This window comes from Neodiprion virginianus, chromosome 6 (assembly GCF_021901495.1).
Source record: "Neodiprion virginianus isolate iyNeoVirg1 chromosome 6, iyNeoVirg1.1, whole genome shotgun sequence".
NCBI classification, from domain to species: domain Eukaryota; kingdom Metazoa; phylum Arthropoda; class Insecta; order Hymenoptera; family Diprionidae; genus Neodiprion; species Neodiprion virginianus.
In genome coordinates this window covers 7547981-7561632 of record NC_060882.1, presented here as the reverse complement: position 1 = coordinate 7561632, position 13652 = coordinate 7547981, and the positions used below count along the sequence as shown (strand labels likewise).

At 37.1% G+C, this 13652-nt stretch overlaps 1 protein-coding gene across 6 annotated transcripts in view; it reads left to right on the top strand.

Annotated features, from left to right (window-relative positions):
* Positions 1–311: 311 nt before the first annotated feature.
* Positions 312–13652, top strand: part of LOC124307621 (la-related protein 1B-like) — a 34428-nt gene continuing 21087 nt past the window's right edge. For 3 of the 6 annotated variants that reach the window (XM_046769509.1, XM_046769507.1, XM_046769506.1), the window contains exon 1: positions 312–1839. In XM_046769509.1, the coding sequence (XP_046625465.1) occupies positions 1014–1839 (826 nt within the window). In that variant the 5' untranslated portion in view covers positions 312–1013. Of the gene's footprint in view, positions 1840–9504; positions 9569–9834; positions 10179–13652 lie in introns of those variants that run through there. The other 3 variants (XM_046769508.1, XM_046769510.1, XM_046769512.1) reach the window with 3 other exon arrangements.

Here is a 13652-nt window from a genome sequence, read left to right as displayed (position 1 = left end):
AATAGATATGCATGTCATATATTTATCATACAACTTACACAACCGTCTGAATAAATGCGTTGCACATCGATAAGAAAAAACGAAATAACTTTGCAATCTACGTTCATACCCATTCGAAATTTGCGCGAAGGCTTCTGCCAAGCCACGTAGCGCCTCTAGCGGAATTCATCGGGAGAATTTTGATTGTCTACTTGAAAAGTTGGCAGGAAGAACGTGGCGATGGTAGCGCCCAGAAGTTGCGGTATTACCGGCCGCCGGTTGAACCAATATGCACAGCCTTCTAGTATCTGGAATAATTATTTCAGCTCGCTCAAAGGCCAAGATTCAGCGTCGGCCACATGTGTTTGTGCTGTTTGTGGTTCAGCGTTCGTAGTAAAGGAGGATTTTAAAATGTACCGTGTTCTCTTAATCTGCAAGGATACGACAAAATTTCTGGAGAGATAAAAATTGTCGGAAGTAAAAATTAGCGGACAATACAATTTGACGAAGTGCGCGTTTTTTTTTCACTCGATATAAAATCATCTCCGCGGTACAAGGTGCTGTCTGCTAGCCAGGGCTTGCAGCTAAAGTCGGAAAAGGATATACAATACCGTTGAGGGACATTCAAATATCACGGCCAACACGAGCTTTTCTTAATTTACAGCTTAGGCGGCGACGAACGTTCGATCGTCCGACTATCTCATGGTGATATCAGACCGTGAGTTTCACCCTTGAAAATTGACCAGTGCATCGATATTTGCCAAGTCAGCGCCGCGTGCTAGCTGGAGAGCAACCGCGAGTCCCGCATGCGGCCAGCCACGCGCTCGTTCTCTCGCCTGCGTTAAACATGGACTGAGTGCGACGCATATCCGATAATTGGCTGAATAAACTCGTCTCTGAATCCGACCCGCTGAAATTCCTCGTCGATCTCAATTCACCGTAAGTGACCAGATGTCTCATATTTAATGGTTGAATGAATTGTGGAGCGGAAAGTATCGTCCGCCTCGTGTTTTTATATCGCCGAGTGATCCAATATGGCGGCAAAGGTGGCTCCGAGCATGCAAGGCGGCAGCGGCGGGGCGAGAGAGACGAACGAGGGCCAAGGCATCTCTTACGCCAGTGTACTCAACCCAAAAAACAACGACAACAATAAGGAGAACATAAACGATGCGCCCCGGGCCGCTGGGAAAGACCGGATGTCCGCCGAACCCTCATCGGCGGTCGTCCAACGCGGTAAATCGTACCAGAAATCGACGAGGAGATACAGTTCGCACTACGGTAGGTCGGAGAGGAATTTTCAGAACCCGTCCTCCAGGTCGAATCAGAACGCAGTCGAGGTTGCTTCGGAGGCGGAGGAAGCCAAGCCTCTGAACAATGGGGAGGCGGAGAGCGACAGCGAGTTTCAAACCGTCGCTCCAAAGAGCGCCCGCAGAAAAGAAAAACACAGGGAGCATCGAGAGCACCATGATCATAGAGATCGGTATCATCACAGAGAGAGGTATCATTCCAGGACTCAGCACAGCGACGCTGTCGACGAGCGAGGACACAAGGAGAGAGGCGAGCGGAACGAAAAGAGCGCCGCCGAACACTCTCTCGCCAAAGATGTCCCCAAAGATAAAGACGATGCTGGTACTGAGCCAGAAACTGATACAGAGCCGGTCAAGTACGTCGAGGCTCCTATACCGGTTGTCAATCCGTGGATGAAGAGCAAAGGCAGCGGCGGCAATCGACCTCAGCCATCCTTACCTCAGGCTGCAATCGTCTCTGCGCCGATTCCTACAGAAAAGCCGGTCGAGAAGCCGGTGGTTGCGGAGAGAGAAAAAAGGGTCCTTCAGCCGCAGCAGCAGAGAGGAAAAATTGGTAAGTTGTGCATATTATTTTTCCAGGATAACGCCAATTGAAATCGTTCAGTTTCAATGAAACAGGAATCTCTTGATAGATTTTAAACGTTGGTTTCACGTTAAAGGGATATTGTTTCAATGAAAATCAACTTGACCAATTCTACTTACATATCGAAAACTTCGATTCTCGCTTTCTTTGTTCAAACATTTCTTGAACGGCTTCTGCATCTGAGTTTCGAAGATTCGAGGAGCTACGATAGCTCCTCTCACAAAGTCCAGACATGGGTGCTTTGACTGTTTGCAATACTGCTGCATCATTTGTTTACTATTCAATACTATGTGCCATTCATGAATCAGCTTGTGCAGTCGCTGCATTTTAGACCCAATGAACCGTCGATAGTATGTTTGATTGGCAAAAATTTTATCTCTTACTACTCCATATATTCTCGATGATAGGATTCAAGGTTTTCTCCACCCCAATGTTTTCTAATGATCCCTAAAGTACTGGAAATGTTCTAGAAATTAAAATATTTTCTTTATTATTCAACTTTGTGCTTCCATAAAAACCTACCTTGATTTCTTTTTTCAAACTCATTAATAATTCCTGCTTACAAAGAAACATAAATAATCGAAACAAAAAAACGTAGCCAAAGAATAAAAATCAGTTTTCTGCTTTATTGAATGAAAAATTAGATACTAGATATATGCGTACATGTATAGTAAATCTAACTGGTTGAACACGTGGCAAAAGTCACGAGTTCTGATCTAGGTATATAAATTTGGATGATTCATTAGCATTAGCGGTGTGTTGAACAACCTGTTGACACTTATTACCTAACACCGTTTACTCGTCGTCGTCGTCGTCCTTTTTTTTTTTTTGACCATTGAAAAATATCATTACTCCAGCATAATATAAAAACCGGAACGATACTGTATTTTTCTTGGTTGTTCACATTTTTCCTTATTCTCATTAATTAGCTGGAAATTGCAGTGGCATTTGTCCTCGATAATTACGTTGCTACGTCAAATCGATCTATAACTACTGCCAATCATGGGTGGGTGGTGGTTACACTTCATATCTCTCCCAACTTCGCTGTTGTATGGAACAGGTTTTCCTCCAACTCTCACTTTCGGACGATATCACTTCGTGCTCGAATCCCCCCGTCCTTCCTTCTAACATGCTTACTTACTTACGCAGGTTTACCAATTACGTGGTTTAAAAGAATCGGTATCTTACGCAGAGCGTATTTTCATTACTATACACCTTGTACGCGTCATATACGCTACAATAATCAGCGTTTAACGTATTCTCGCTTAATTCATCTCTTTAAAGTGATTCGCCTTGTTGTAAAATTAGTTTTCGTTTTCACCATTGTCTTTTTACGCACACGCGAGCGAAATTAATGTACGAGCTTATACGTTTAATGATGCTCGGCGTGTGCGTTTGTTGTTGATACGCTGCCGGATCTAGATATACAGGCTAATATATAACGCTTCAGGAATTTCAATAGCAAGTGATGTAAAATGATATTTTATTCGATGTATAAAATTTATGCTTATATACATAACGATAATAATAATAATAATAATTTATGATAATAATACGGATAGGAAGGATATCGGGTACAGGCGAGAAGAACGAAGTTATTTTACCGTCGTCTTTTTCTGTTGGAAAAATACGGACCGATGATATTTATCTTATTGCTATTATTATTATCATTATTGTTATATTTCCTTCACCAAGATTAATTTGTCCCGAATTTATATCTCGACAACGGCCTTTCCTCTCTTTATCGACAATCTAGATCAATTAATTAATCATAAAATAAAAATCTAACAGATGAAAAACGTCAAAAGTTGCGATTAAAGAACGGTTCTTCGTCTCGTTATTGTCGTCGTTTTCAATGTAAAAGAAAATGAACGTTTTAACGCAGTAACGTTTAAATTGTTGTTACTTTCACAGCTGTGTGATTGTTCGAAGTTTATTAACCGTAAGCCGGTCATGTATTGAGAACCCAATTCTTTCGAAATCATTCTAAAATCGTAAGGTAATGATTTTTCATACCAATGTCTCGTTATTCGTCAGCCTTACTAACTCGGACCTCGTTTAACAACGAGGCAGGAGTTAGTAACGTTAACGTAACGAAACAATGACTATTCTGTAAGTTTATAACGACTTTGATGTAGTCAAGATTTCAAAATATGAAAATTGTAATTTACTGAATTTCAGAAATTCTTGCAATTGTGAAGTAACGATTTTCCGAAACGTTAATCACTCGTTACAATAACGTTACTAACTTCAATCTCATGTATGAAACTCGCGGACTTGATGCTAGCCCCGTTTTATTTACACAGTGCCGAAAGTAGGCATCTTTCCGCATCTGCACTCTTCTCCTGTAATAAGTAAAACAGCAGTCGAGAATCTCCGTCTCGAATGTCGTTGCCCTCCTCGTCATCTTCGTCACCTGTTGCATGGTTCTGTTACTGCATCTGCATACGTATTATCGCTTAATCAGTCCAATGCATGACACGCAACGTGCGTTGAATGATGCGACGAAGTATGTATAACGTAAATTATGTACGTTTGTAGTTCCGATTATGCCTCTGCGCGTATAATTAATTCGTAATCTCCGTGCGGTCCGATACGCGATCAATTTATAAACGAACGCGGAAATTTTTCTATTTTCTAAATCCCGCTTCCACACCTTTTTTTTTTTTTTTTGGATTATAATACTCGTAAGAATTGATCTGTTATCAACATGACCGATTGCGATAAGTAATACGACGCACACGTGTTTGCACCAAATATCGCGTTATACGATTATAATACATAATACGTCCAAAGCTGCAGGTTGACGTTTTATATCACCGCCCGGCAATTAATTAACTTACGCCAATTTGAATTCGAACGGTATATTACCGTAAATTTTTTTCACTCTCTTTCCTTCTCGACTTGCTACCGATAGGTAGATTAAATTTTCAATCAAATTTAATTCGTCGATTATACGTCTCGCGCTGCCTGATCGTAATAATATTCTCCGAGTGATTTTTTTTTTTTTTTATTTGTCATTGAAATTTCTTGTCGCTTTCTATCGTTTCATTTTCCCCGAGATATCGTCTCTCCATCTATCTCTCATTTATTTTTATTTTCTTTTTTTTTTCAAAAACAATTATACACGGGGGAGATTATTTGGCAAACGGAAATGGTAAACAATGTTGTTTACGTGTCCCACTGAGGGGACGAACGCCGACACATTTCTTTCTTATTCTCCGCCGTACGCACGCTCGCCTCATCCTATTTCGACGAGACCTTCTGCGTGTTGTTGCTTCTCTCGGCTCTCTTACGTGTACTTACGTAATTCGCAATCAACGCCAGCCGTGTCGATACCAACACGCTGCCTGCCGTCTATCCACAGAACGATATATCGTAAACATCGGTACAAACGACGACTGTATTTCGCATCGGAGTTTCTATATTCAAAATGATATCGTTATCCTTTTTTTTCCCCGTACTGAAAAAATTTACCGAAGACGATCAAATTCTCATTGTCAATTTTTATCCACTCCTTTGAAGAGAAAAAATCTGCCAACTTTTCGCACGGGTCAATGATTTACCCGTATGACTGAATTTTAAATGACTAAAATCCTTCAGGATTGATATTTTAGTAGCGTAAATATGCCGCCTGTGTTAGGATTGATATAAAAAAAGCAGTTGCGTACGATCGTTAATTCTTCGATTCAATTTACTCACGTCAGCTTTGTAAACGTAAGAGAGAGAGAGAGAGAGAGAGAGAAAGAGAAGTCACGGCATACAGCGAAGAACACACCGCCGTTACTAGCTGCTGTTGTTTTGGTTGAATTATATATTAACTTGCGTATTTGAATTAGGTACACAGAAATGTATACATGTATGTGCAAAATTCGCGCCAACGATTAAGAAGAAATAAATAATTTCTGCACTACCTCATTATGTACTCTACATGCGCGTAGTTATCGCTCTTAATATATTTAAAATTATACAATTTCCTAGTAGGTTTATACAAATGAATCGTCAACGATGCGGTAAGTATTCAACGTCACTTCTATACCTACAATATTGTACGTATATACAACATACGTAGACACGCAGTGTATTTAACCACCATAGAATAATAGTAACGACGACAACAATAATAATAATGTAGTATAAGAAATTAATTTCAAACGGTGCTAACCACCTAAACCTACACCTTCTCCTTCTCTCGTGTTATATATTGTACGTTTATGTATCTTTTTTTTTCTCACTTGTCCTCAACCTCTACATCGATTAAGCATTGCGGTGTTATAACAGGTGTCGTTATAATAAGGCGAATACCGATGTGCGTAATCGGGATAAAAGCATTTAATCTCTATTCGATTATCGCATATTTACATGCCTGCAAGTAAAATACGAGCTTGATAAAAGGACGGGAATGTCGGTACGACGGTGGTTAAAATCATCTATTCTCTGTGTAATATAAAGTATAGGAGTAATGAAGAAATTGGACACTCTTGTGAGGACTTGTATAATAAACTCGTCAATGATCGTCGTCGATTTATTCCTTTTACTAAATTACAATAAATCATCGTTGTAACATGCGCGCAGTACAAGTATAACGTACACGATCTTCCTTTCTTAACTTACTACTTCCGGTCGGCCGGAACAAAGCAACAACTCGCGATAAACGTCGAGCATCGTTGTATCTTACAGTTTTGTCAATGACCCGTTATATATATTCTTATTCGACTTTTGAGAACGTCGAAATTGTTCCCTATCGATTGAATTTAAATTTTATTTTTCTCTTCGATAAATTGATACATAAATTACATCATTTATTATTTTTACATCACCCGTGGAGCCTCATTTATATTATATTAGCGCTCACACGTGGATCGAAGCTGTCTGGATATTCGGATATCCGAATCACTCGGTAAAACTATCCTGACACGAAATTTGTAGTAATGTTTTTTCACGTGCCAAAAAACGGCATTGTCGGGAGATTGCGAGGTAACGCGAAAAAATATAATAATAATAATGATGATGATGACGATGACGATGATAGTTAAAAACCGCCCGAAAGTGCAGGTGGTAAAAATGTATAAATGATCGTCGTCTGCACAACTGTATAACAAATACGCGACCAAAAATTAAAAAAAAAAACTTGCAATGTATGTACCGTGACATTATTGTTCTTTTCGATATTTTGAGATGAAAAGAAAAAGGAGAAAAAAATCAATCAATGTCAAGATTGTGCGACATTTATCGTAATATTATTGCCGATAGTAATTAGGTTTGTACGTAATTCACTCACGTACTCATATTATTATACACTTTTTAGCTACAGCATAGCAAAGGGACTTATCCACGTTTTCATTCTCTTATCTTTGAAATCGGCGTGTTGCAGATATGATTATATCTTGTACCTGTACTGTAGAGCGGTATTTTATGTATATATACGCGATTCACAACGTTGTATATTATATACATATAATCAGGCTTTGATTGAAAAATTGTTCGAATTTCCAATTTCTTTTCAATAGTGCGAATCACGAATCTAAAAAAAAAAGTAATTAAAAAATATATGTATTCAATAATCTTCAAACTACCTATAATAAAACACAATATTGCAAGGCGGTTATAATATTCACCGTAGTACGGTTTATCACTTGATCACGTTTTGTTGTTTGACGTAATTTGCCTCCCGTGTTCAGGCCATTGTAGTTCAAGATATGGAGCGAGCTTATCTCGTTTTATAGGCATATGCGTGTACCTGTAACTTACAAGTTTCTGCGTGCGTGTTAAATAAAATTGATTCCATCCTGGTCATTTATTTTCTTCGAGTCTTGCTTATTTTCTTCTACATTCTGCACGTGCACGTTTTCACCTGCTGTTGCATGAGTAATTAATCATTTTACTGCCGCCTTGTCCGGAACGAGAAACGATATAAACGAGAAAAAATATATATATGTGTGTATGTATGTATGTATTTAATAAAAATATGATATAAAAAGTCACGCGTTAAAAATTATAAGTGCACGAATTGTTCGTCTGTCTCTTCTATTATCTACAAGCGTGTCGAATCTAGCCTTAAAACTTGGTCAGCTACCGGTTTTATTACACGACGAGGTATAGTTTTAGTCTTCTATTCCTCAAGGCAAGTCAACGGTGCAGTAGAATTATTGCGAGTCAGTTCAGACTTTGAGTTTTTGCCAAGAATTTAGTGCCTCGTGCAGCAGCAACCGTAGGAGAGATGATTATTATTTAGATTATTATTACATATACGATAGTTTATCGTCAGCTTCGATCCTTTTATTTTTTTTTTTATTTTTTTTTATTTGCATATTTCTAGTTGCAGCTGAACAAACGTTACGTACGCGTAACGTATTATCGTGAAGTAAACGCACGTAAATAGTTTGGAAAAAAAGAAGAAAAGAAAAAATGGAAACGCTTACCTGCAATGAGACATGTTTTAAGAAAAAAAAAAAATAAAATAAAATAAATAAAACTAGAAGAAAAAATGGAACGGTGGTTATAAGAGACGGGAAGAGAATAATAATTTATTGAATCTCGCCGGAAATGTTAAAAATCTGCAATCAGTTGATCAAGGGGGACAGAAATTCATAGATTAGATTTAGATAAATTATCAATTATTTGCACAAATGCCGAGCCACCGCTGCACATTCTCTGGGACGCGAATTAGCCAAGCGTGACTGACTTAGGTATGCGTTATATTATGTGCATGTAGAAAAATTTATTTTTTCTCATTTTTCTTATATTATATATATATATAAGTAATAAAAAATTGTACAAGATAAATGGGTATCGTTTTCACGACGTTTCAAAATCATCGTTCTGGAATTGCAATAATACGTGATACAAAACATTAAACATTATGTTTCAATAGGGTGTTTCAGAAAAAAGAATATAATTTTCCACCGCGCCACCCTCTAAAAAGTTTGCGTAGGTGAAAAGAAAAATTTTACTACAAATGAGCCCTCTACGTTGTGAGGAAAATCGCGCTCATGTGAGTTTACATTTATTTCACATTTCTTTAGATTTGCGAAGAAACACGCTCTAGCACTTCAATTATTACTTCTTTCCTGACATTTATATTCAACCCAAAGATCACGATCCGTAACACAACGATATATCACCCGGGAATCTTATTCTTCTAAACTAAAACTTCGTATCGAATTATGACTATTTCACGAGATTGGATTAATAATGAAAACGTCGTCAGATACGCTTTTCAAACATCAACTGGAGACTTGGTATTACGAGCGTGGGTCTTGTTTGTGACGTGAATTGATATTGCGATTGATATAAGCGACAGAAAAAAATATCATTCGCGATACTTGATGAATTTCAAAAAATGTATAAAATTGAAAAATCAACTGAGCGCAATCTTCCACGTAACTAAGCTTTCTTTTAACTCGAACAAACTTTTTAAGGGTTGTCGTGATGGAAAGTCGCGATTTATTTTTTTCTAAAACATCCTAACGTACGTGTATACGACATCCTTGTTACGTCTTATACCTGTGCCTGTGAACTTGCGGCTGCAATCTGGCAGGCGAACAAGGAAAGACGAGGCGAGGTTCGCAGAGTCGACGTCGTCGTCTTCATCGTAATTTTACACGTCGACTCACTTTCGAGCTCTCAGTACAACGCTGGGCTCGCATGGCAACGGATGACGCCAAGTCTGATCTGAGACACATACAGAATATTTCGAGTTATTTTGCTTTTCCCTTCTTTTTTCAAAAAGCAATTTTTTTTTTTTTTTCTTTTTTCTTCCCCCCATTATTATTATCATTCATTTTTTTTCAATCACTAATGCCAATTCGGCATTACGTAACTGTATTTTATTTTTCACACTATCGTCTCTTACAGCTGCCGTGTGAAGCTTACCGCATATTTTCATTAATTCATATTGTAAACGTTACAGAAGCATGTAAATTATATCCTTGAACTTTCAAATAGTTTGAAATTATTTTTTAGAACCGGTCGACAAAAGTAAGGAATAAATTAACGAAGACGATGTGCTTTTGAAGATTGATATTTTTGATACCGTCGTCGTCGCGGTTTAAATATCGTATATTGTTGTATTTACGGCAATTAGAGTTCACAATTTAAGCCTGTGTGCTACGACCGAGATATTTCAGTGAAGGAATATCCGTAATAAACACAGTTGATAATTTTGTGTGGCAAATACCTGCGGTGTGTGTATGTGCGTGCAGACATTATTTGAACAGTGTTCTACTGAATAAAAGTGAAAATAACGGATTATGTTATTGGAATACGAGGCATAATGAAATTTAACGAGAACGACGTCGCGCCTGCACGTGAGTTTTCGCATTTGATGTGATACAAATCTATCCTCTTTTCCTTCTTTTCCTCAAAAACATGTCGCGCGGTAATACAGAAGAAAACTAGTACATATGTTAATTTTTATGTATATACATTATTTCGGTTCACGAATATTAATCAGTACTATTCGTGTGTTAGTGACAAAAAAATCTATCTTATTAAATTATTTACCACATTATATACGTATACGGTATATTTTTTTTTTTATTTTAGAAAAAAAATAACTTGCGATTTTCCACCATGATGCGACCTCTGAAAAATTTGTTTAGGGTAAAACAACGGTTCTGTCAAAACGTGAGCGTTCCGAGTTACGTGGAATGATATATTTTTTCTATTGCTTATATCAATCGTAATAATATCAACTTACGTCACAAAGACCCACGCTTGTTATATCAAGTCTCCAGTTGTTGTTTGAGACGCGTATTTGACGACTTTTTCATTATTAATTCAATCTCATAAAATAGTTTTACTTCGATATGAACTTCTAATTTAGGAGAATAAGATTCCCGGGTGATATATCGTTGTGTTACGGATCGTGATCTTTGGGTTGAATATAAATGTCAGGAAAGAAATAATAATTGAAGCGCCATGGCGTGTTTGTTCACGAATTGAAAAAAATGTGAAAAAAAGTAAAAAATCAAACTAGCACGATTTTCCACACAACGCAGAACACTCGTCTTTTCGCAATGCTTTTCAATGGTTTCTGCAATGCTTTACGAATTATACATCGATCATTTCGATCAAATTCGCCTTGCGACAAGTATATCGGCAATGTTCGCCGGTACGTACTTCATGTTTCCGGTTTACAATTAGTCTCTTATTATGACAAACTGTAGCGATATCATTTATCGATCAAATCATTTTATTACAACGTGCAGTTGCAGTTTTAATGCTTAGGTATATTAAAGTACATACCGTGTGTACGTCGACGAACGAAAGTATACGCTGTAGAGAAAATGTTTTCGATTACGTTCGGTTATACGCGCACGTCGAGTATAGTTGAAATTTATTATACGTACAACTGAATGAATTTTTTTTTTTTTCATACACAAATGGCTGTATATGAGAATCTTGTAGGTAAATTATAATGGTAAGATAAAATTTATCTCGGTTACTTCTGTCACCACTAGTTATAATTGTATGGAAGATCTTTTAATTGTCATCCGTATTTTTTTGATTTTATTTTTGCGAATCATTTGAAATATGGAATAACGTAAGTATGTATATAATATAATCATTACATGTCACATCAGCTGCAGCGATGCGCTTTTACTTTCTTTGAGTTATATAAACGTATATATGTATATTACGTACGCAGAACATCTAAATGTCAAATAATTATTACCGCGATTCTCTTACGAATCCTGACATTCGTCTGTAACGATATTCAAGTCTTATTTCTTTGTCTCTCTTTTCCTAAAAGCCGTCGAAATCGTACCAATAAAACCCGTGAGTTATTTACTTAATCAGTTTAAAAAATTCGTCCAAGTAAAAGTAAAATCAGCTCGTAAATTTTTATGGATATGCAGGCGTCGTTATTTTTCTAGCTTTATTTATATAATTCGAAATTTATACATGTTACTGCACTATTATGCGTACAGGTAAGAGTATATTAAAAAAAAAAATAAAATAAAAGAAATCAGCTAATCGCCGCCTGTGCTAATCAGTTATGTTATTAGTTATGCGATTTCTATAACAAGGATATAATCCGAATCTGCTGCAAGATTTATCATTGTTAATAAAGATAGTTCAACGACCGAACTCCGACGTGAGGTGTACAGATTAGTTAGTTGGTATGTCGGTTATTACGTGGAGACCTAATTTCAAAGTCATCCCAGACTTTGGCACTTTCTCAAAACTCTGCCCGCTGCACACACACACACACATATGTATTAACTATAGCTTGGTCGTTGTTGTCTTTATCTTTATCTTTAGAGTTTAGACTGGGCTGAAAATAAGTTTTATACGCAACGCTGGTGCTTTTCTACCATATATTCTAGATAAAATGGGGGCAAAATTATGCGTATACAATGTATAATGCGTGTACGGATTCATCACTAAAAATTTTTATTTTTTCACCTCCGAAACACCGTTCACTTTTCTTTTCTTTTCTTTTATTTTTTTTTTTTATTTTTATTGAGACTAGAAAAGAGAGATCAAATCTTAGCGATTCGAGAAAAGATTTTTATTTTTTGGGAATCGTGATTTTTATGTCTTGTTGACCTTTAAAAATTGACGATACAGTTGTTCAGAAATATAATGAATAAATTAGAATTTTTACGCTCAATTTGAGACTGTAAAGTTGGTCTTGTTCCAATTCTTAGGTTCTTTAACTCTCACAGACGCGGAAAATTTGTACAAGGAGAAATTCTTTTATTAGATTGAGATTGTTGTTTCTTCTAATCAGCGACTCTCCGAATCATCGTTTACGATAATTGAATATTTCTTGTACTTAGTCGCGAACGTTCATTCTTTGGCTCGATATTCGTCATTTATTGAATCAACCAAAAAGTACAATAACATCGTGTCGCTGTGTTACACATCGAGTTAAGTAATCGCAAAAACTTTTATCGCTATATCGAGTTTGAACAGGTGGTAATGAATCGACGTCGAACTTCTTTCCGACATATTTTCACGCAGGCTTATTCATTCGCACACTTTTCGACGATAACGCCTCCGCAAAATCGGCGGCTTTGCCGTTTCCGTCTTCTTCAAGGTTCCGAGCTTCTATATTATATGTATACGTATAAAATTATACGAAACGAACACATGGTGAATAATAAATCAATCGTTACGTACACGTATAATATAATATTACGTGCGGTGTCGTGTATTTAATGTGTATGTATGTGACTCGACTCACTAATCGTTATAAATTTACAACAATAATTATAAGATACCAGTCAATATGTTCAATAGCCACGGCTTATGTCGTTTTTGCAATACTATGTCCAATTTCATTCTGCGGCTTGTGTAAATTTTCATTTCGTCTTTGTTAGATGAAATTCGTGTCCCTGATTAAACATTTTTTAAAAAATTTGATTGGTTCAGCGGAACTTTTTTCCTTCAAGAGGAAACTTTATTTTATTCATTAGTGAATTGGTCGAAGATTGAGTATAATATAGATCACGATTCGTGTCAGTGTCAATTCTGACTTATCCTAAACGTACCTACGTCACACGATACACGATCCAACAATCGATTTGCCATTTGGAAATGACGACGGCTACTCGTAAAAGAGGATTTGAACCTTTGCGAACCGAACCGGTTCCCCTGATCTTTGTAAAAACGAGAAGCAGAAGCCTCGTGGCGTTGCGTGCTGATGCGAAAACTTCTCGATGGCCACCCTGTGCAGATGTTCGGCCGGATATTGACGCCTGAATTCTGGTGATACTAAAATCTTTGATTCGATCTGTATTATACGTGTATATCCATACGTATAGACGGAC